At 39.3% G+C, this 25524-nt stretch overlaps 1 protein-coding gene across 2 annotated transcripts in view; it reads right to left on the reverse strand.

Annotated features, from left to right (window-relative positions):
• LOC118808231 (gamma-aminobutyric acid receptor subunit gamma-3) overlaps nt 1–25524 on the reverse strand; it is a 157143-nt gene that overhangs the window by 36841 nt on the left and 94778 nt on the right. For both annotated transcript variants that reach the window (XM_036570735.1, XM_036570736.1), the window contains exon 5: nt 10982–11202. In XM_036570735.1, the coding sequence (XP_036426628.1) occupies nt 10982–11202 (221 nt within the window). The remainder of the gene's footprint in view (nt 1–10981; nt 11203–25524) is intronic.

Raw genomic sequence — 25524 nt, forward strand, 5'->3', positions numbered from 1 at the left:
ATTATTAAATAATTAAAGAATGGACACAAAAAATGCACATGGTGTCATTAACCCTTGTGTAAACAAGCTCTACTTTCACTGGCTGCCATGTACTGTGCCTCATTGAAAAAGCAGACAACTCTCCTTCAGCACTAATGGGCATAACTGCTATAGACTGAATAGGTAGATACACAATATTTAAATGTTTTGAATTGTGTGACATTTTAAAAAACTGATTTCATCTGGCTTTTTTGCAGTTTCAATTCCACATATGGGTCGTATGGTATGTTTTGAAACATTAACAGTGTTCACATACTTCATCAAAATCCTAATGGGCTCTTTAAGAACAGCCCTCACAGAGAACCTCTACTTTCAGTTTGCATGTTAAAATGCATCACATAACCTAGTTTCCCCTAGTAATCTTTAAATTCTAAAAGAGTATAGAGTATGCGGGCCCTTTACATGACATACTATTAATCACCTACGCTGAAATCACAGCGAAATCTTTCAAAAGTGTCACTATCTCGAGCCGCGAGTCGTAGTCAGTGGTTGCTGTGTATCTGAGATGAGACAGCTACGTGTGGATGAGTCATTTACTTGGTGTGGAAGCTGTGCAGAGTGGAGGAGCGGAACAGCGAGACAGGAGCAGTGAAAGCAGCACTGCCGGACAGATGTCTGCCTGGCAACAGGTGGAGTTCTCTTCACTTTAATCAACTCCCATCAGCCAGGTGACATTTCTGACATGCATAACAATGCACGTCAGGGGCATGTAATACTGAGAGACTGAGAGCCCTGAGCTTTAATACCAGGATACACAACAAGCAAATTGCTGCTGTCATGAGAAAATCTTCCATCTCCAAGATAGTAACTTTACAGGTAAAGGAAAATAATCTTCATTTTAATTAATGTTAACATTGTAAGATTTTACTGCAAGTAATTTTGCATCAGTTGTATTGGTCCATTCATCATGAATAGGATAACGTTTGAAATTTGTCATGCACCTCATTACCGAATGGCTAAAAATATTTTAAGAAGATTTTAGGCTCTCAGTTGGAGTAAACAAAAACAATGAGAAATAATACCACACCCTCCTTAAAGGGTCAGTCAAGCCAAAATGAAAAATGTAACCATTGCTTCATGACTGCTTGCCTTTCTACAGTGGTGCAACTGTAGCCTCTATAGTGAGATTTTTTCAGTTTAAAGACTAGAAAACCTCCCTTTTGATGGTGTATCTTGAAGGGTAGGAGTGTTTTTTGACAAGCTACAACTGCTTTTTTGGATGGATTTACGAGGTGGGCTTTTTTTTCACTAGCTGGTGAATGCAGAAGGAAGCTAGATAGCTAATGTTACTTCAGGGGAGACAAATATTTTACTGCAGCCGTATAACTGTGTCTTCAAATCATCATTGCAATGGAGAGGAATCAAGATGAGGAAAACAAGTTAAAAGCTAACGTTAGCAAGGTGGTTGTGCGTATTTTTGCAATAAAGCTAAGCCAGATTTGTACATATTTGTGTGCCAAACTCATATAAACTCAGGCAAGATCAAAAAATCTTTAGCAGTGATCACTCTGGCTAGCACATAATGCTAATTATAGCTATAACTGAGTAGTTGTGGTTAAGGTATTGTAAAATTCTAACTTTATAATAATAATAATAATAATAAGCATTCATGTTCAATTCAGTATAAACAAGATAAAATTCAGTGTCAAAAAATTTGATTACCTGAGCCTAAAAAATTCCTGTGGGAATAAATCACAGGATCATGATCATCCACAATTAAGTAGAGCACAGCCTTTCCGTACTTGTTGAGAATAGGTTTGTCCCCATCATTTGATCAGAACAAATATACAGGTGCATCTATCCCTGGGAGACGTCTCCTCTCATGCTACCCTATGAGCTTTTATAAATTTCTTATAAAACATATCCACATTTCACCTTTGGTTCTGGCTGATTTGAAAGGCCTTCACTAAAGGATCCTTTAGAACAAAGCTATAGGTTAGATATTTTATTTATCAGATATAGCTCAGATAATATACGTAATTTAGTCAAACAGCATTTTTAAGTTAACCAGCTTATTCACAGTGCTTGAAATGTTTGCAATGTAACTATTTAAGTACAGCAAACATCCATGCACGTCGCAGATATCACACACACACAAAATGCTTTTTTTCAGATTTTGAGTCTGTTTTTGCCACTTGCTACACGCTACATGCCACTAGAAGCACGTCCAATATACTTTTATGGAATTTTACCTCGCGACTAGAGTAAAGACAAAAGCATGGCAGGAACGTTTTGTGTCGCACTACTTCTTGTGTACTAAAAGTCATGCAGTTTGAGGCTAAATTTGCAAACAGAAATGAACTAAAACAATAACAGCACGTACAAAGTTTTGATCTTATAAGTCTCACAAGTCTGTTATATTAGTTATACGGTCTGTTATAATGTTATATTCTTTACAATGAACTTCCAGAAACAAACATTTATAATCCCAAAGCAAAAAGCAAAAAGCAAAAGGTCTAATCCCAAAGCATCAATTTGCACAATAACACATTTTTGCTTCCAAAATGCTCCAAACAAAAGTAAAAATTTCTTTACATGTGATTAAAAACAAAAGTGGTCAGTGAAACAAGGTTCCCAGCTAATCAAAAAGAAAGTATTCGGTGCAGAAAATTATTATTATGGGCTTTTTTAATGCATGTTTAAATAATTAGATAACATGTTACAAATGTGTTTAAGCAACTGACAAAACTGTAAGAAAATATGTGTGTCGACAACAGATTAATGAGCTGATACAGTGTAAAGACAAGCAGTGATAATTAGCGTGATTATGATCTAAATGTCAGTGTTATTGCCTTGTTTGCTGCGATTTGCTGGTGGATCTGTACTTCAGTGTATGATTCTGACAGTGGCAGAGACTGAAAGATGCAGTTGTTGATCCTGCTGCATTAGACATGGAAGCATAAACTTCTCACAAGTGTTGTCCAACACTACGCCTACATCACTGAGCATGCATGAAGCACCGAAGAGATTTCGCTCAAATCCACAGGCACATTGTTATATTAAAGCAAATTTGCCTCAGTGCATTCAGGTTTTTCACATGAAGCCTGAGCCGTCTGCCTGAAGTGCTTGCATGCATGGCTAATGCTATTCAATGCAGTTCTGCTCACTTTTATAAGATATTATTAAAGCAGAATAGAAGCAATTATTGCCAAATTAATGCATCTACCTTGGGCTACATTGAATGCATGGGCAGCATTTTCAGGCATTTTCTTGCAGCAAACTTTCTTTGCAGTTTCTATGGCTAATTTTATCCCTTGGGCTTAGTGAAATATCATTGACCTGATTTATTGAATGTACTTAAAGAAGAAGATTCATCCTCCTTAAAAAAACAACATCTGCAGTGTACATATTTAAAATAACTTCCAAATCCTTTGCTGTTTATATTTTATCCAGGGTTAGAAAAGCAGCTGGCCTCTTCACCATACGTGACTCAGTCGAAAATTGGTTTGCTGTCCCAAAGCTAATGTGTTACAGAGAAGCTGCGATGATAAATATAACCATGACAGTAAATAAATGGCTTGACAACACTTATTAGGTGTTATAGAGAGGTGTGGTAAATCGCATTAACCTCATTCCTGAGCTTAGACCTGGACGCACGCCTCCCTGCTCTGCTGGATCCGAGAAATCTTGCAGGGCCCAAAATGCCACCATTGTTTACTTCGGTTTACTACAGCCACAAGTGACTGCAATTAATATGGAGAGTGACATTTTATTGTCTTCCCCCCACCCTCACTCTTTTATCATAATAACCAAATATCACTGCCCCAAATCTGCTGCGTACTTGAATATTGATAATCAATAGAGCTCCATATGGGAGCCGCTAGTTAGCCTTTGTTCCAGATTGGCTTCGCCCACGGCGTTTGCCTCTTAGCGACCGCACTGCTTGTCCTGTTGCCAAGGAAATGCTTCACGGAGCGTTGGAGACGGTGCGATGGAGTCCCTCCACTGGCCTGTGAAATCTCTCCTTGTTCAAATACAGACTCTGTATCGTCTGCTCTTCAGGCAGCTCAGCAACGCACAGAAAGGCCTGCTACTGCGAGAGACGAATTAACCAAGCTGCAATCTTCCCAAAATACATCCTGCACCTGCAGAGCGCGGTTTGAAATGCAATTGTCTGTCTTTTGAATTTCAGATGCCTTTGACAGCAGGGTTTAACACAGACCTCTGTCAGTGTCTGGCTTGTGATGTCTGCCCGACTTGGGCTATGTCTGACAGTGGAGCTGGTGCTAACCTTGCAGAGAGGAAACAGAGAGCAATTTGTGGCGCTGCTTAGGCTTTAGGCAACTTTGAGTGTTCCTTAAGCAGTACTTTATTTTTATTTTCGCTTTCGCCCAAAGCAGCAGGAGGCTTTGGCTCAGCTTGCCTTCAAAAGAGGCATCAACAGTTCCCAATGTAGCAGGTGACTCCACTATAATCAGACATGCTCCTGAATCATTACTGCAGTGCTAAGGAGTTCTCATTTAAAAGAATGACGAAATCATCAAGAATTCTGTTGAATGCTTTACCTTATGTTTTGGAGGGACTTGGACTGGAAATGGCTCAGCTAACATTAGATAGCTACACATACAATCTACTAAGAGTGTTTATTAAGGCTTTACATCTAATATAGCCAATGTTTATTTTTTTTAACAAATGAATGATTTTGCTTACTTTTATAAATGTTTCTCAGCATGCTTGTGACATTGTGGCCACCATCCTACTAAATAGTACTACTAATTACATAAACCCACCCAACTGAAAACAAGCCACAATTACCAGCAAGACCAGTTATCATGTACAATATAAATCAAATAATTTTCAGAAATAAGTTAATGTAATTAGTAATACTATTAAGTGAGATGGTGGCTACTATGTCATTAGCAAAAACGCATCTGTGCTTTTGTCTGTGAGCTTAAAGCCCCTGTCAACACGGTTTCACATGTTTAAAATTTTGTTTTATAGTAAAGATATGCCACAGAATAAGGATTTACATGTACTGTATTCAAGAGAACAGATCACTTTGCTCTTCTTCAGTGGTCTCTGAATGCCTCTGAATGGACAGATCTTGGTGATATTGCGTCTGATATTTAAACGCCCAGCACCAACATTATATCAATAACCTAGAGCTAGCCAACTGCTGGTCCTGCTTCTGAAACAGAGGCCACACAAGCTCTCGTTATGAGTCAGAACTGTCATATTTGCAGACACAGTTGAGAAATTCCTCATGTGCCTTATTGTGCACCACAGTTGTGAGGAAATACTGTGAGCCTTGGGTGTTAATGGGGTAGCTAACGTAATATGAAGCTAGCTAGTGGATCGCTAGCTGTCTATTGCACTCTCATAAATGAAGGAGGATCCTGCAGCAGGTGGCTAACGCAAATAGGAAGCAGCATCTAGCTACACTTTAAACAACAGCAAAATAAACCTTCATAACAAGCACTGTTAACATATTTAGAACAGCTTACATAACCTACTTGCTGAGGGTTTTGGCTGGGACTTGGACCAGCTGATGCTAACTCCGGTTGGCACTCTGACGTACTTTCACAAATGTAGTCCCACCCAACTCAAATCAAACAGCAGAAAATGTCTTTAAAAAGTAATTTCAAAAATTTCTTAACAGAAAAGGCCAGCAGTATTCTTTCTCTGCCAGTTCATAATAAAAACATTACAGAAACTATAGCAAATATTTAGAAGAAAATCATGAAAATGGGTGGACTGAGAATTTAATAAATACTCAGTTATACTGTCTGGCCTTTTTCTACTTTTAAACTCTTTTGTATTCAGCACCTTATGTTTTTCATGTTTCTCTTATGAGTTGGGTGAGGTAGCCTGTTTATTATTTGCCAATTTAGTTTTAGAAAATGAAAATGCTGAAACTAATGGGGCACTCAGGTGGCTCAGGGAGGAGTAGCAGATATACACTGATGACATCAGATCGCAGTTAATAGGAATGTTGTTTCAAAAACAACAAAGGGATATTGATCCAGGAGCACTTCTTTGTAGAAGAAATTACCTCATCATTACACACCAGCACTGTGAATCAAGATGGGTGAATGGATGTCAATTTGCTGCACAACCACTATTTGATTATTTATAGACAATCTCTAAGGAAGGCACAGTTCACTATAGTGACCAAAATGGTCACAGTTTTCAGTATTACTGCAGAATTGGTTGTTTGCAAACTTCCCACCTCTCTTACTTGCTGTTGCTACCTCCGTTGAATTCTCAGCTCAGGCTACCTGGTAACATCTGCAGCACAAAGAAGACCTGACAAAATGAATGTAGGCAAATTTAAATCATAAATAAATGTTTTTGTTTATTGATCAAATTAGGGGCGTTTTTAACCACTGGGCACTGGGTTTCAATTGACCATTGCTAAATTATGACTGATGCCTCTTTTAGATGTCTCTAAACATTCATTCCTTCATCAAAATCCTCAGAACAAACCTGCAGTGAGAATGGTAGTGGCAGTAATTAAGTGAGAATTATTTTGCTAAGAAATGGTTGAAATGTGTTACTGACGAAAGTACAATGCCTCACATGCTATTCTGATCATTTGGAGGGTGGTGCTGTTTTTACTCCATTCCTAAATATGAAAAGGTTTTGGAGCAAACTATGGAAGACTGAATTCAGAGCTCAGTGTAAACCTTATCTAAAGCTAAAAACCTCCTCCACATTAAACATAAAAACGTCTAGTAGCTAAACAGTTCCATTAGTCTGATGTAAATTTGGTTTCCAGAATCCAATTTTTGTTTGCTTTTAATTGGCCTAGGCTACATTCATATTTTGTCAGCTCTCAAGCATGTGTGTCTGCACTCAACATCTAGCAAAGCTGTTTTTTTTTTAATGAAAAATGTTTAAAAAGTACTCCTGCGTGCTTCTCAATGTTCTACTACTAAACATTTTAGTCTGTTAGCACAAGTGTTGCAGATTCTACCATGTAGGCTGAGCTGAAAGTTGGACAGTAGTAGCAGCAATAACTGTGGGAGGCTGGACTTTCTTAGAATTGTGCAAACAGTCAAGAAATGCCTAAAATGTTTAAAAAGTGAAATCATTTTATCAAAGGCATTATATCGATGCACTGAACCTCTCATTTTTCTTTATAACACCAAAATATCAAGCACTTTTCACAAAAGTTTTGGTAAAGTCACTACAGTTAAGCTAAAATAAATGACACTGTAAGAATTCAGCAGTACTTTCAACTTTTGACTGTTTTAGAATCTAAAATGCCATCGTCTTTTGAACTGTGCTGGAACAAAGCCCTAATCTCACAGGGCAGTGGGTTTCTGATGTGGAAGAGTGAGAGGGACGTGGCAGGTAACTCAACAGTGCATCTGGATGTCCCTATTCTTATAACTAGGGCAGCACTGGGTTCAGTGAGTATCCACTCATCAGAATCCACTTCTTTGCACACTGTGACCTGTATTTGCGAAAGTGGAGCAAGAGCCCGTCCGGTCTTACGCACAGAATGGAAGCAGGATTCTCCTCAAGAGATGAGACGTGTACACAAAAACGACTTCTTGTCAAACCAAAGCCTTAATCCTGCGTTTGACATTTCAGACTGGGCTGCAACCTGTGCGAATAGGGCCGAGTATGTTATGCCCTCTTTCTTGCTGCAGTGAACTGGCTGCCTGGGGCTTGGGTGGTGTGGCTTGGACTGAGCAGTACTAATTAGCCTTCAGTCCAAGACAAGGAGGGAGCTCTTTAGCATCAGGGGAAGCAAACACGCATGCCATTTGACTGTGGGCTCCTGGCAGGCATGGGTTTTCTAAGCAAGGCAGAACCTTCTGGTATTGCAGGCAGACCAGCCTTCATTATGTTTACATTTATTTATTTATTTGCTTTTGTATGAGGAGAAGAGCCATGAGGTGTTTAAACTCACATCACATCTGCTCTCATTAGGAGTGTCTACAATGGTGTTAGCATATTCTCTCACTGCAGAAATGATACTCAACGTGAGGATAACAGGAGGCCAAACAGGATTTTGGATAAGCATGACAATTTTTTCCATTTTTGTACAGTGTAGAACAATCAGAAATGAAAAAAGTAAATATATGCAGTCTATTCCAGTGGACTGTGTAATATTTTTTATAGTGGCCTTGTTGAACACTGCTTTTTTTATGAGCATATATTGCTAATGCTATTGCTTTCTGCACTGTGCTTGGCCTAATGGCACATTATTTTACTTAGCACTATTGACTGTTTGTGAAGATTGTTATGAATAACCAGACTAGTGACAATTTTCTGGCTGATTCTAAAGCTTTAACCCCTTTAAATCCCAGGCTTATTACATACTAAGGCTTATTATTCAGTAACTACAGGGGTGTCAATGCAAACAGGCTGAGCTATTCTTAGGTTATAGAAGTGTGTAATAAACCTTTGGGCCTGCCTGTTGGCTCTGGCCATTTAAGGGGTTAAGCTTCTGGGATCTCACGGACGCCACACATAAAATGGCAAGCTATCTCTTTAATGGCAAGTGCAATTAAGTTTTGGATTCCATAATTTGTTGGCAAAATATGAAATTATTTGTTGATTTAAAAAATAATAATTTAATCAAAAAGAATACCTTAATTTTTGATCTTGTTCAGTGAGAATGATGAGCATATATCTCAGGGGCCAACTTGTGAACACTGGGGGACTCTCATGGTCTTCTAGACATTGAGAGATTTCTGGGAACTAAAAAAAATATGTATCACTATTTATTGTTGATTTGTATATAATAGCATGTTTGTTGTATTTAATCTCTGCAAATGCTGTAGTAAGTGTCTTATTTCATTGTTCTAAAGGCCAAATGGAAAATTGTAGACTTTTTGCTAACTACAAACAAGTAAGCTCTCCAATTGGTTAGGCCTTTAAAAGCTGGACAGAAGGCATCACACAATAGACAACCAACATAATTAGAAAGTGGCAATGAAATTAACCAGTCACGTTTTGACTTACAATGGGTGGAACCAATTTCATGAGAAAAGATATTACTCTAGGCCTTCTGGAAGCCATAGACACATCAGTAATGTGAATATGTGTCCCAGGTTTCTGTCAGCTTTTGGAAATATAGAACAGTGAAAGCAGGACTGTTTACTTAAAGAGTTACTGTAAACCTGCTACAAACAAGGTAAATACCCATGTCCATTAACCTTCAACTGTCCATGTTTAATCTAGAACGGACAAAATAAATGTCAATGTGCAACAGCATTAGCTTAGTGCTAACATACTATTAGAAATAAGCAGATGTTGAGCTAACATACTAGCAGAAATGAGCATTATTGTACAGGTAGGCTTTGACATTTCCGGCCCAAAATGAAGGCCTAGCTTGAACAGTCCCAGTTCGTCCCTGATTAAGGATCACTGGTATATATTGTAAGTAAGACAATGCTTTGTAGCAAACTAACTTAAATGCTGCTATTTACATATCAGTTCATGATATTGCTCATGCTATCATTCAAACTGCAGTGCAAAATGAAACTTTATGAATATGAAAACTAGTGCCCTATGCAAATTGTTGGAGAATTTGTGGTCTTGAGCGATGGCTCACAAGTTCAATTTACCCCCCAGAAAGATTGCCCGCTGAGCCCTAGTATTGTCCCTGCCTGTACACTATATCAAAGAGTTTGTTTGTAGCCGCGTTTGCAGGGGCCTGACAAATGCTATTAGACATTGAATCCAATTTCTGCAGCTTCGTGTCCCCATTTTGGCCAGACCTTGCCTGGGTTTGTATCGAATGGCTCTGTCACAAAGACTAAGCACTGGTCTGAACTGGGCCGGCGGGAGATGATTGAGTGCCATCGTCCCTCAACATCACACACCCTGAGGTTTACATCAAGCTGAGGCCAGTGAGGAAGTGGCGCTTCAAAGCTGGAGACAGAACTACAAGCTGACTGCTGAAAGCCAGAAATATCCTGAAAACATGATGGCAGTTTTTGTTGATCTTTGCTGGAATTGTTGTGGATCCAAAAAGCTCAGTCCCAGAGGAATTTGGCTTTTGCATAAAATGTGCCGAATTAAATGCTTCAAATATTTGAAGGGCCAGACCTTTAATCCAGAGTTTTGAAGGACACCATCAGCAATACTGACATCTCTGCTGTAATTACTGTTCATGACAGTCACTCTACAGGAGTTTGAAGACTTGTTTGTAGTCCTGAACTGTTAGACAGGTCTAATTTTAACTCATGTTCAGTGCTTCACTAAGACCTTTGTATTAAAATACACAGTAAAATGTACGGAGGCTTTTAGCAACAAAGATATCCTATTTAAATATATACTGGTATGCAGGAATGTCGCACTTGATTTCTGTTCCACAAACAAAGAGTCACAGAGTGTGTTTGCATGCACTTAATAATCCGATAACTGCAGAAAATCTGATTTTGTCAGTAATCCGATCAATGCGTTTACATGCACTTGAGTAATCAGATCATGGGGAAACTCCCGGTCTACTTGATACAGGCAGTAATCAGATTTCTGCTTTGCAACCAGCCAATAAACTCACAGAAGAAGATGTGACGTAAACGTAATGTGAAACTCAGACTTCATGCCGCGGCTTTTTAAAAAAAAAAAAAAAAAAACATTGTGCCACTTTACCTGAAAAAATGAACATACATCATCAAGAAGATGAAGAATATTTAAATTCTTAATTTCGTCAAACGTGTTTGGTCATTCCAAAAGTGTTTTGCTGCCATCTCGCGGCAGCACTGCTTGCTTATTTCCGGTACTGCGATCTGTTTCGCACATGCGCAGACTGAGAATCTGAGAAGTTTACATGCACTGAGAAATCTGATTACTGAGCTAAAATCCAGCTCAGATTTCTTAATCGGATTTCTAGACCTTACTCCGCTCTAAGAAATTGGAGTATGCTGTTTACATGACCATTTGAATAATCAGATAACTGCAGAAATTTGATAATGATCAGATCATTGAGTGCATGTAAATGCACTCACAGTTAAAAATCATAGGAAAAAGACCAACTTACCTTAGTGTATAAAGTATTTTCCCATCATTCCATATTCTGAGGAGCTGGTTGGGTGTAGTAATCCAATGCGAGTCTGCATTTTTGGAGTTTCTGAAGATTGTGTCAGGTAGCCAAATGAGTCCAACCATATTGCTGTTCAAAGTTAATATTTTCATCGTGCTGTTATATCTTAGTCGACTGTCTGTCCATGTCTGGGCAAAAATGATGTCAATCTGGTACTCCTGCAAAACAAAGAACAGAAAGAAGAGCAAACATGAGTTAAACAGAGCAATAAGCCTGAGATGACTTGTCTCATCATTAACAGCTTAATGGTTTTCAAAACACATCTCCCCCTGAGTGTCTTAGCATTTGTTTTGGTTGTTCCAAGAATAACATTCGAGAAAGAAAACGGAATATAGAACTAATACCACTCCGAAACGCCGGCTCTGAATTACACTCCAAATAAAAAGGATTGTTATTTTGTGCTTAGCAACTTCCCCAAGGAGACATATAGAGATGTGTTTTAACTACCTCAACCTCAGTTCATGCTTTTCTTTTCCACTTTTATGGTATAGTCCTCTTGAGTGCCAGTACACAGCCTCACCCTCTAAGCTCAAACCTCTCGTTTCAGAGAATCAGCATTTTCATTAATGCAGGGAGGCATCATTCAGCATTCATTCAGCCATGGTGTCCTGCCAAACACGCTTGGGCTTGGATGCAGGTCAGAATCAGCTTTGAGTTGCTTTAATGAGGATTATGAGGCTCCCGGCAGCGCGTGGGCCGGCAGGGAAGACCCTGAGAAGTGACCCGGCTAACAGACACTGAAACAGCCGGTGTTTTCCCCTCAGCTTTCAAGCCATTTCACTGCCTGCACTCTCTAAACCACTGTGACCATTTCACAGAGGCAGCGGCATGTGTCTGCTGAGGCACTTACAAAATGTGTTATTAGGACCTGATGCTTTTCATATGATGTCCCCCAGGGTTGCTGGGCAAGTCCTGAGTGCAGCTAAATAATGCATGGGCCCTGGCCTTCAGATTTACAGGCCAACCTGTAGACTAGCTCTAATATTTAGTCACATCTAGCTCTCTTGTGGTAAAAATGGAGGGAAACATCTGATGCTTATATTATTTATTCCCTATATCTTATAGTTTGCTTTTGGAGCACAGAAAGCTTTACTGGAGGCTACTTTTCAGAAGCCGTATAGAGCACGAGTCCATTTAATTCAAATGATAGAAAACATGCAAGACATTTGACTCTGGGCTCCAGGCAGGCAGGGGGTTTCTAATCAAGGCAAAGCTTTCTGGTGTTGCAGACAGACCACTCTAGTCTAGCTTTATTATGTTTACTTTTAATCAGCAACTCAAAGGGAACAAATAAAAAAACATGGTTTACTAAATGCTCAGCACCTGCTTAATAAATGAGCGTACAGTGTGATGTTGCTGTAGTATTTTTGATTTTATTAAAAGAAAGCGTTGTTTTGAAGTTGATTCACCGATTTACATCAGAAACTATTCATACTTCACAAGATTAGCATGCTAGAAAAAAAACAGCATAGCTGATCACCAGCAAAACCAGCATATCATCGCTGTCCAAAGAAAAACAAGTATCTCCAAAATGGTAAGTTTAAAGGAGAGGGCAACAATGTTCTTTGCTGTCATTTTAAGTTAAGGTAAAGAGGTTTTATTCCAAGAAATTTTGGAGCATTTCTATTGCTCTATTCATCATGAAATTTTCACATGATGTGATGGACAGCTGCTTTGTTCAAAGAACAGAAAAGTAAAAAAATGAGACAGCGATAATACGTTGTGTTTCGGATGCTGGTATACTGGTCAGCAGCAATGGAAGTTACTATGCTGTATTGCAAATAAGTTTTTACACTTTAAGTGGAAAAGTTAATTGATAATAGAGAAATTCGAAAAACAGTGATGAAAACAGATTTTTTGAATAAGTGATGTTGTACTGGGAATGAAAGTCACATTTCCATGCCACCTGACAAACACAGTAGCTGAAGAAAATTATCATCTGCGTCTCAAACCACATAAACCATACTAAGTACTGAATAGTACGTGAAATTAGTACAAGACCAATGGCACCATTACTGTTTTGAACCTACTATTTAGTATGATTGTATGTGAATTGAAACAGCCATCAGCACTACGTCTGGACTGACTATCCCTGGGATACAGTGGGTGATGGTGTAGCCGGACTATGACTTCAGTCCTTAATTAAATTGGCCACTGCCCACTCTACTCAGCATCTCTGAACTGTTAGGGCAGTAGCGATGTACAGTTAACAAAGGGCTGTCAAAACTGCTTTACTGAGAGCTAATAAAGTTCAAATACTGAGACTCTCTTCTTGTGCTGTACAGCTCGAGCATCTCACATTCACAGGAATTTGTGTGTAAGAATAGTTGATGGAAAAAGTCACACACACACACACACACACACACACACACACACACACATTATCTAAGCCGCTTATCGTTCTGGGTCACGGGGGATGCTGGAGTCTATCCCAGCAGTCGTTATGCAGAAGGCAGGAAACACCCTGGACAGGTCGCCAGTCCATCGCAGGGCAGACACATACAGTCACACACAAATTCACACAAAGGTGTCATTTAGCATGTCCAATCGGCCTGATTGCATGTCTTTGGGAGGAAACTGGAGTACCCAGAGGAAACCCACACTGACACGGGGAGATCATGCATACATGCATACACACAGAAAGCACCCTGGTCACCTGGTCAGGAATCGAACCACAGTCATTAATTTGTATTTTCTTACACCAACTTTTCAGAAATTCGCTTCAAATTTGAATGGAAAATTGAATAAAATGAATCAAAATTTAATGGAAAACTGCTGTAGTTATTTTATATAACAACGTCAGCCATAAAAGCATTACTATTTGAAAAATGGCCAGGAGTTACATGAACATGATGCAGCTCCATCTATAGTTGTATGCAAAATCTGGGCACCCCTCAAATTATGTTTTATTGATGTAAATGAAAATAAGTACATATTCTCTAGAGATGGAGGCACTTCTGCATATTTTCATGCACAATTAGTGTTTATTCAACATAAAAATATAAAATGTGGCCTATTCAAAATTTATGACACATTTTATATTTAATGTCTTTTAAGTCAGCAAATAAATAGAAAAGGTGCACTAAAATTAGCAGAAAAATATTTGAGTTTGTTCCCTGTAGGGGATGGGTTCACTTATTTTCACTCAGAAAATCAATGAAATGTCATTTGACTGGGGGTGTTCAAATTTGTATATGAACACCCATGTACATGTGCTAACCGATAACTGTCTTCCTTCACATCTCTCAAAGTCATTAGAGATGTAATGTCATCAGAGTATAAAAATAATCTCTAATTGCAGAAGCCTACATGCTGAAGTTTTGACCCAGGACCTTTTATTCATTGTGCTGCTCTCTGAAGTTAAAGAGTCACTGCATGTGAAATGATGCATAAATAGCCCAGAATGAATTTCCATTTCAAACACAGTGATGATCATAAACTTACGATGGGAACGGCCCGATTAAAATGTGTGCATGTGCTAGAGTAAAACTGTTGAGTGATGTGAGGTAGAAGAACTAATGGCCTCATTATCTTTCTCAGCTTTGAAGTCTAAGTGCAACCCCACAAAAGTCCTACTAATTCATTTCAACAGTTTCATCCCAGTGGCCTTTAAGTGTACAGTCCCCTAAAGTTGTAACATGGACGTTCAGCAGTTTTGATAAGTGATTTGCACATGAGCTAAAAGTTCACCAACAGTTACCATGAGCCTTCATATGGATCTGACACAGGCCCTTATTACCACTGCTAACTCACTGAGTTGACAATATTTTATATTAATTAGGCCATCTGCACTGCCCATTCTGAGGGCTGCTTTTACATATTAGGGTAAATTTATTGTTTGACCTTCAGATAAAGAAATCTACAGTAATAGTACATTTTTTTTTCTGAAATGTTTAACCAATTAGTTGTTGTTTCAATAATACTAAAGAGCAACTATTCAAAGGTAGAAAGACACTCTGTTATATAGTTATATAGTTAATGCTCCTCTTCTAATGCACTCTTGAATTTCCCCAGCCAAGTTCATAATTAATGGTGGGTGTCACATACCTGCCCCACTTTCTAACACCACTGACAGTCATTTGACCTTTTGCGAACTTTCCACAACAGTAGGTCCCCTCATTGTAATACCACTCTCATTTAGCAAGTCAATGGGCAGAACGCCATAGGGCCATAATTGTGACCTTTCGTGCTGGGAACCCAAGGGAGTTCAGAACATCACCTTAGGCCTAATCCCCGAGAGAAAATGTGTTCGATGACAAGATAAACATAACTAACATAAGGTACACTATACACATCTGGGAAAAACAATAATGGCCAGATGGTGTCATACTGGAGAGCAACCAATAAGCCATTTAGAAGCCAGGAACCATGAACTATTTTAAAAAAGGAAAGATAATTAATGACGACACTTGACTGAATCTTCTTCTATCTATGCCAAGTCAGATTCCATATTAGCACTTTGAATTAGATTATAGTACAACATAATGTTAATTTTCTTGATTCAGGAGAGGTTTTCTATGCCAACCCAGATACCATGCTTGGTGGAAAAAAGTCAGCGTGCACTGTTCAATTGCCTCAGACTGTCACAGCTATTAATCAATCTGTCTTATTAATTTGCTTTTGGAGTTCTCCCTCAAAATAGAGGCCAGCCATACAGGCTCACAATTAACTCTTTACTCAACATCCATGCAGTGACTTACTTGGTCAGACTAATAGGATGAGACAGACAATGATCTATTTGTTAGGGACAGTGCCCATTAATGAGATTTATCAAGAAAACTGAGCAAGAGTTGGTCTAGGCTAATTTTGGGTCATTGAAAAGAGGCTCAGTTTAATCTGCTGCTCTGGTCAGATTTCTATCAATTTCCAGATGCTAAAGAAGTAGAACATCATGTTTTAAACCAAGTTGACTGACAGACAAAAAAGGTACATTATATGGCCAAAAGTATGTGGACACCCTTCCTAAATATTGAGTTCAGGTGTTTCAGCCACACCCTTTGATAACAGGTGTATAAAATCAAGCACATAGACAAACAATGGCAGTAGAGTGGGCCATTCTAAAGAGCTCAGTGACTGTCATAGGATGCAAGCTTTACCACAAGTCAGTTAGTGAAATTTCTGCCCCGCTAGATCTGCCTCGGTCAACTGTAAGTGCTATTATTGTGAAATGGAAGGAGCAACAGCAGCTCAGCCACAAAGTGGTAGACCATGCAAATTCACAGAGGGGGCTGTTTAGCGCTGAAGTGTGTGGAGCTTAAAAATCACTTATTTTCTGTTGTATCACTCATGACAGAGCTCCAAACTCCCTCTGGAAGCACTGTGTGAAGAACTGTGCATCAGGAGCTTCATTAAATGGATTTCCATGGCTGAGAAGCTGCACACAAGCCTAAGATTGTTATCACAAGCCTAATCTCGTCTGGAGTGGTGTAAAGCTTGCCACTTCACACTTCAGTCTGATGGCTTCAACCTGGCAGTCTGATGGACAATTCTGGGTTTGGCAGATGCCAGAAGAACACTACCTACTAAAATGGATCATGTCAATAGAAAATTGTGGTAGAGGAAGGATAATTATTAATTATTAATGCTCATGGTTTTGGAATGGGACATCCAACAAGCTCATATAGGTGTGATGGTCATGTGTCCACATACTTTTGGCCATATAGTACACCCACACTCAAAAATAAAGGTGACATACAGGGTTCTTTGGAGCAATACCATAGAAGAACCACCTTTTCAATGGATGGTTCTTTAAAGGACCATTTTTGTAAATGACGTGTCAATCTGAAAAACCTCAAAAAGCTCGAAAGACCTTTTAAACACCTCAGTGTCACTGCTGGACTGAAAAAAGTCCACCAGCCAAAAATATTCAGCCAACAGTGTCCTGTGGGCAGCATCCTGTGACCACTGATGAAGGACTAGAGGTTGACCAACACAAACTGTGCAGCAGTAGATGAGCTATCGTCTCTGACTTTACATCTAGAAGGTGAACTGACAAGGTAGGAGTCTAATAGAGGTCTAATAGAGTGGACAGTGAGTGGACACAGTGTTTAAAAACTCCAGCACTGCTGTGTCTGATCCACTCATACCAGCACAACACACACTAACACACCACCACCATGTCAGTGTTACTGCAGTGCTGAGAATGATCCACCACCCAAATAGTACCTGCTCTCTGAGGGTCCATGGCGGTCCTGACCACTGAAGAACAGGGTAAAAGGGGGCTAACAAAGTATGCAGAGAAACAGATGGTCTACAGCAGGGGCATTTAATTAAAATTCATGAAGGTCCAGTTAGAGAAAATTTCCTCAAGCAAAGGTCCGGAACATCATAATGTCTAACTTGCGTCGTGATTCAGTGCCATATACTGTATACTGAAGTAGTAGTTATATCAGCTTTGAACAAACTTATGGTCAGGGCAGCAAGTCGGAACGTTCCCTGAATTTGATACATCCACCTATCACAACACATTTGTCTGCAGGTTCCCATAGGGGTGAAGGGAACACCCATTGTGTTTTTATGTGTTATTTAGAACACAAGCTTCTCTAGTATGATCATACATGCATTCATTATATTCTACACTTTATATAGTGACTCTTTATACAGTGGCTTGGTTTCAACAGCTTCTGTTTCAGCTTTGGCATATATATATATATATATATATATATATATATATATATATATATATATATATATATATATATATATATATAGGCATAGATTCCTGCCTTTTTGCCTATTTATCTGTTGAACTAAACTAAAGCTGTTGAAACTGAGCCATCTGCCACACTTGAGTTTTTGCTTGAATCCTCTGAGATCACTATATAAAGTGTATAATATAATGAATGCACACTGTACATGGCCCCCCGTGTATAGTATGATCATACTAGAGAAGCTTGTGTTCTAAATAACACATAAAAACACAATGGGTGTTCCCTTCACCCCTGTGGGAACCTGCAGACAAATGTGTTGTGATAGGTGGATGTATCAAATTCAGGGAACGTTCCGACTTGCTGCCCTGACCATGAGTTTGTTCGAAATACAACAGAGGCTTGAAATTCAGTCATACCCCTGTTGCTTTTGTCATGATGAGGCTCAATTCTTTGTACAATTACATCTTGACTGTGCCACCTGACTCAAGTATGGGAGATTATTGCCAGCATTATGTTTTCATTTTCACTGTGATTCTGATTTAATCCAAATTGTTCTGCCCAGAGTACACAGAGATCCATCAGTAGTTCTTCATTTCTGGCACTCATGGATCTCACATAGTCTAAAAATGGTCGTGCTGTGGATATTACAGTGATTAGTTATTGTAATTGGCCTACAAAGATCATATACGTCTAAATTAGCTTTGTCTTACTTAGAACAGAACACAGTCTTGTTAATGATGTCTCTAATTTGCACTGCATATTCTCAAAGCAAGCATTAGGGCTTTAAGTAGTCTGAAGACAAATAGAACATGACTCTAATGCAATTTAGCTGCTGCTTCCTGTCTCCATAAAAGCTAATTCCTGTCCCATTCAATAATATGCTGTAAATCTATTAAATTCTGTTTTGACTGGGGAAATATTTTCATATTTAATTTTTAAATCAGGGGAGGACTTACAGGAATATAAGTCATTACAGCAAACGGTGTGGCCTGGACTGTGCCCTGTAAGGAATCATTTTCTGCTCGAGTTCCTGTCATGCTCTAAAATGACCTGCATACAGATGAGTGATTTCCCACAGCGCACTGGGCTGCTCCCTCAGCTGCAGAAATCAGAATGAGGGAGGTAATGCCACCATGCCTGACAGAGACATCACACCACTCTGCCTAAACGCTATGGCGGCGCTTTAGCGTCCTGTGCGAGTTCCCGCCTTTGATTTGTATGCGAGAGCCACGCGCATGCAGATTCATCCGGCCCTTCTCCTCCCTTAGCTCTAATTAAATTCCTTGTGCCATTTATCATTTTGAGCGAGAGGAAAGAGAAATAAAGCCCAGATGAATAAGGAATAGGGCAGGCACAGCGAGCGTTACCCAGCTATTGGGCCACTGGAGCATTGTGGGATGTCTCTGATGACTGTTTTGCCTACAACAAAAACCTTTGTGGTAAACTACTCAGCATAATAACCTAGAAATGTGGCTCTGATGAGGCAGGAGGCAGGCACTGTGTGGAGACTGCACAGGAGTACCAGTTGTTTCCCTTGTAAGAAAACCCTTTTTCATCCGTCACAACGCAACTGCTTCGCTGGGTTTACTGTTCAAATAGTTGGAGCGTGTTTCTTCCCCAAGTCTGTAAATATGCAACTTGGCAAAATGTATTTAAGTGCTCATATCATCACAGAGAGGAAGTTAAAACAGTATAAGGGAGAGCGGGCACCCCCGTAACACTTTTTGGTTTTTGCTTCATCATTTTTAGAACTATTTGAGCAAGATTGGTACATTTTTACACAAGCAACCTACACATCTCGGCTATAAATGAAAACATAAACTTTGTTTTCAGCACCTACTGTTTACAAACAGTGACCCTGAGTACCAACTGTACAACTAATAGACTGTGGGGCTAACTATAACAGTTGCTAATAAGTGCAGTAAATCAATGTTAACATGATTAATTCAATACAATTTTATGTTGTTTAACTGATGAGCTTTCCAACATGACTTAGGGATCTTCGAATAATTTGTGCATAAAAACTTTCAAAAAATGGATTGTATTGAATTTGGATGGGAAATGACTTTTTATTGTTTATTGTTTATTTTAGTTGTCTTATGGGATTACAACTAACCCCACTGTGTGGAAGCTGTACCTTAACCAGGTTATCTCATGCTGAGAGTTATATACATGCTTCAAAATGGTGTTATACTATGGCCACCAGGAGAGTCATTAAAATGATATAGGTGTGAATTCTGTGACAATTCGGTAATTAAAAAAAAAAAGTTGAAGACAAGTTACTTCTATAGCACAAACAGCCTTTAGGGTGAATCCTGAGAAATATCTGTCCAGTCGCTGTCAACATAAGTCACTAACATTGTTATGTAAGAAAAAATATGAGATGACTAAAAGCAAATTCTCTCAAACTTTAACCACAAAAACATCCATGCTACATTTTACCGATCTCCATTACTCAAAATGAACATTATGAGAGTCTTCCTATCCTGATAAGGGCAAAAAGTAAAAGGACAGATATTGATCTTTTAAGTCATTGTTGTAGTCAAGACTACAGAAGAAAAACCATGTACTCTAAGGAGCCATGAGTAAACAGAGCTGATGAGTCAACAGGGAAGTGTTTTGTACTGCAGGTGTATTCTTCTGGTCTCCAGAGGCCAACTCCTTGGCTCCTAACAACCTTATTTATATCACAGCAAAGCAGCAAAGAAGCCATTTGAGGCCACTGAACCAAATAACAACTGAAACTGAGGAAAAAGCAAACATTTCCTTCCCTGCAGAAGATTCCACACCCTGGTCCCACAGGGGCAAATATGGAGTCTCAGAAAAAGTCATGCAAGGCAGCATCCGCCTTATGTCTCATACTCATGCTAAGCTATACAGATGTAACCAAGCTCTCTATCTTCATTGGAACAGCCCGTGTAGCAAATCCAAAATATACTGAATGTATTACAGGTCACGCAATCTCTGCTGGCCATGCTCGATTTGGTCCTGTGGTTCTCATTTTTTGGTATAAAATAATTCCTGGAGACCGTCATTCTTAATACTGTCACATGGGATATAATCATTTCCATGGTTTTCTATGCCAGTTGTCACTGAGCCCATCTTAGTGCAGTCCAACAAACTCATCACTGAATACGTCATCATCATCATGAACATCCTCTATCATGATCAAATTTGGCTTTGCAGCTGCCCACTCCAAGGACATAACAAGATATGGATAATGGACACTAAGAGGCTGCAGTCATCTGGTGGTCCTCAAATATGAGGATTTTTAACATCCTCTGAAAACGATCACCCTTTTACCAAGAGCTTATTTGTTTATTCTTTTATTATATAAGCTCCAAAATAAGATATTCGAACGCTCTCCCATCTTTCTTTGAGTCTAATCTAAAGTGAAGAATGTGCTGCACTAGATTTTATAATTTACACGCTCACATCACTGTCACTGCCGTACTATTACTATGACACATAAAGCAACTCAAATGGAATCTGAGTGAAATCTTCAGAACAATTTATAGCCTGACCTACTAACTCCAGTGTAAGTATGCCATAATTGCAAAGTGAAGAAGCATACAGTAGCTTACAATGTCCTGTAGCAAACCTCAGGTTTCCTTCCCTGGTCAGGCCCCGCCCTCTTCCATCTCATCTCTTTATTGCTCCAGCTCTGCCCTCTCATCATGTCCACCTGTGTTTTGTTTGTAACCTTGCCCATCAGTCACTTCTCACAGCTGTTTCTCATTTCATTTCAGCATTTATATTGTTCATTGTTTCTCAAATCAGGCCAATATTCCTTGCCCTACCTCAAGTGTATGACTGAACATTAAAACATACAAAAAGTTTGATTATGTGTGGCGATGTTGACTGCTGGCTATAAATTACCAAGCTAAAAAGAATACTAATGACACACTGCATTTACGTAATACAGCCAGATATGTATTTAGGGTAAACGTCTAATTTAAACGTTTGGTACTCGTATAATGCATTGATCATCCTCATTTACCTCTAATCTATGTTCTGCATGAATGAGATTATCTAAAGCTTGCACTCCTGAAAATACATTTCCATAAGTGGTTCTTGGCTTGGACTTATGGTTCTAGGAAAACTAAACCTTTTATAGAACCTGCTGTATCCTTGGTACAGAATCTACATGAAACTTCTTTACACTAGCATGCCATTCAAAAAAAATACCATCCATTGAAAGGTTTTTTCAGAGAAACCAAAGTGGGTATTCTATGGCATGACCCCAAAGAATTCTTTTGGACATCTTTTTTAAGTATGTAGTCTGTGAAATGTGTGCCAAATTCACAGAATTTCATAAAATCCACATAACAGTTGTGACCACAGTGCATTCTGAAAGACTGAGATGGGCTAAGCATTCCAAAGCTAACTGAAATACTATCCCTACCTCACCACCCATTTTATTATTTTCCTGATCTCAGATGACATGACTTGTAGGTTGTAACAATAAGATGAATGCTGCTTTATTTGTCAGCATCTTTAGCACCATTGTGTGTCATTCTTTGGGCTCAAGCTCATTTAAGATAGGCAGAGTCTTGGTGGAAAAATGTCCTGTGTTCAGAATCAAAAGTTTAAATTATTTTTGGAAAACATGGATGCTGTGTCCTCCGGGCTAAAGACCACCTGGCTCGTTATGAGCGCACAGTTCAAAAACCAGCACCGTGATGGTATGGGGGGCATGAGTATGGGGAGCATGCACTGTGATGTAATGGGAGGGGGCATTAGTGCACATGGCATGGGTGGCATGCACATCTGTGAAGGCACCATTAATACTGAATGATATGTACGTGTTTTGGCAACATATGCTACCATCCAGATGACGTCTTTTTCAGGGAAGGCCTTGCTTATTACAGCCTTGCTTATTTCATCAACATTTGATATGTTATCATTGTAATATTTGCAATTAAATATAGGGTTTACACCATCGCAGTCTATTATTATTTACCTTTTGCATCTCAGTCACAACGTTTTTGGAAAAGGGGTTGTACTTGCAATCAGTTTTTCCTGTTGGACAGATAAAATCTGCTGCATGGAAATACAAGCATGCACAAGGCTATGTGGATAACCAAACAGAATGCAACTGACAAAATCCTGATGGTTGTGGCCAGATGCTCCGTTTCTGTGTGGGCAGAGTGTCCTGGGCTGTGACTACCAAAATGCAAACAGAAGGTTGATACATACATAAAGATTGGATATGTATTGGTGCAAAGAGTAGCTGTTCATATTTCAAAGTGGCCCCCAGTTAATTTATTAATGGACTGGTGTTAGAATGTTCAAAATGTTGAGTTTTGAGTTTTTAAAAACTGATACGTCAGCACTGTCTCTTGTTTATCAGGCTTGCAGCGTCTGTAATAGGCAAAATCAAAGACAGTTGAACCTTCCATAGCAATTAATGGCAGATAAAAGTGATTCTGGTTTTAATAGCACAAGTGGCACTGCCATTTGTTCAGAATATTGACAGCACTCGATCAACTTTCATGTTAGACTAAGTGATGGAATGTACCACAGAACATAAAAGACTTTAGTTATCTAAGTGTACAGAGTGTGGGTGCAACCTTCTAGTTCATATTGAATGACTCACTCAAAGACATTGCTCTCTCTAAGAAAAAAAAAACAGAGCATTTTTCAGCCTCTGGTGTGCTAATTAACAGAGTGTCTCCTATAGCTATATGCTGGAACTTGCTGTACTCATTGTAGCTGATAATTACATGTCCTGACCTTAAAAAAATCTAGTTAGAGATATCCAGTCCTCTGTGGACTGGCCTGCATCACATCTTTATCTCATTACCGGAAGCATAGCCTCGTGGATTCAGAAACAAGCCATCTGCTCCCCTCTGATCACATATCTTAAGCAGGGCTGCAGGCATTCTAGGAGAGACTCATGCAGAGGATGTGAATCGCATGTAGAGATGGGGTAACGTTACTGGGTGGGAATTCCCTATTGAAGAAAACTTTTTCATTCAGTCCTCTCGGGCGCTTTCAAGTGGTGGGAAAAAAGTGCTTATGTTGCTCTTTACTGTGAACCATCCCTCTGTTCCCTCGCTCTGTCCTCCATCTACCCTTCTCTCTCCCACTCCCTTCCTCTTCCAGCAGCCCTCTTGTCCCTCCAGTTCTTAGCTCTCTGTCATCTTTGTCTTTCTCCCACTCACTCACATGCACATTCATACACATATGTTTCCCTTTTGGTCTTTGTGATGATGCCTCAGTCAACCACCCTCCCCCTTCTTTCTCCTCTAAGTCTTGCCTCTGTCTCATCCTGCTCAGAATAGCATCCTGCAACCCCTCCCGGACGCTGCTTTTAGTGGCCACTTCAAAAAGCAACCCCTCCATTTCACACTCTCTTAAGAGAAAGCAGGGAGAGGCTGGAAAGTGCTGCTCATCTCCACAGCGCTGATCCCTGTTGGAGGGGTGTAATGTGAAATAGTGATGTGTCGTTCAAATGAGTTCTCTTTCAAGTGAACGTTGGGACTAAACCTGGGACCAGTTATTGCTTTATGACTAATTAGCAAACAAAATACTTAGTGTGGCACCTGATAACCACGGAGGCGTGTGAGGTGATGTGGTGGTGGTTGAAAAAAAGCCAAACAAAATACAGAACAACAAATGTACTGTTGATCTAAAGCTACACATTCAAGGGGGAATCAACAAGATGCATTCCTACATGCTTAAAAAAGATGGTTCTTCAAGGGTTCTTTAGTAAAGGCAAAGGTTCTATCTCGAACATATTTGAATATGGTTCTATATAGCACCAAAAAGGGTTCTGCTATTGTTACGATGTCAAGCTTGTAACAACAGAAAAACCCTGTTGGCGCTACATTGAACCATTTTCAGAAAGGTTCTATATGGAACCATGCACAACATTCTCCATCCTTGCATGTGTCAAAATACTTGGCCAATAAATCTGATTCTGATTCATCTGAAGAACCATTTTACCATGCCAAGAACCATTTAAGCATGAAATGGTTCTATATAGGACTCATGGTTCTAAATATAACCATTGCCTTTACTAAAAAATCTTTAAAGAACCATCTTTTTAAGAGTGTATAATGCAGCCAAAACAGAATAATGCATGAGAACCCTCTTATGTTAATCAACAGCGTTATGTTGGGCGTGCACAGCAAGGAGCAGTATGCACAAACTTTAGTTTCACTTTGAATTTCACATAACAGTCAAGAAATTGAAAGGTATAGCTTATCTTTTATTATTTGTTTTGTTTTGCATGCACTCCAATCCAGGCCTCGAAACTCCAGTCCAAGTTTTACTTAACTGAGACACACAGCAATGTCTTTTGAGCCACAGCGTGAATGAGGGTTGGACTGAAATGTTAGCTGCCACACTAGGAAGATGTTATCTAAGGTGTGACAGTATTTTTCTTTCTCATTATGAATCAAATGTTTAGTTGGTGTGACTAGTAGTACACCTCCTCAGCAGAATTGGATTTTTAGGTAAAAATAAAATAATCCTCCTTTGCAGTAAAATAAAGCTCTGCTGATCGTTCTAACACTTTTAACAATAGACGGTCTTAAATATTGCAGTTAATGTACAACTGCTAATTGACCCTTTAACCCTGAAGGTTGGCACGCAGACTGCTGGTCACATAGCAACGCAGATAATAATCTTACCTAGCTAGTAGCTAACGAGAAGGCAAAGAGAAAGTTTTAAGATGAACATGTATAAGATGAATAGATGTATTTGTATTTATAAGCACTCCAGCTGGTTTCCTGATATGTTTAATCTGCAACCAGAAACTGTCAAACACTAAAAAGTCACAAAGCTAAAGTCTTGTTTACCAGCTTCTTGTTCAAATTTTTC

The sequence above is a fragment of the Colossoma macropomum genome, unplaced genomic scaffold (genome assembly GCF_904425465.1).
Source record: "Colossoma macropomum unplaced genomic scaffold, Colossoma_macropomum, whole genome shotgun sequence".
NCBI lineage: Eukaryota > Metazoa > Chordata > Actinopteri > Characiformes > Serrasalmidae > Colossoma > Colossoma macropomum.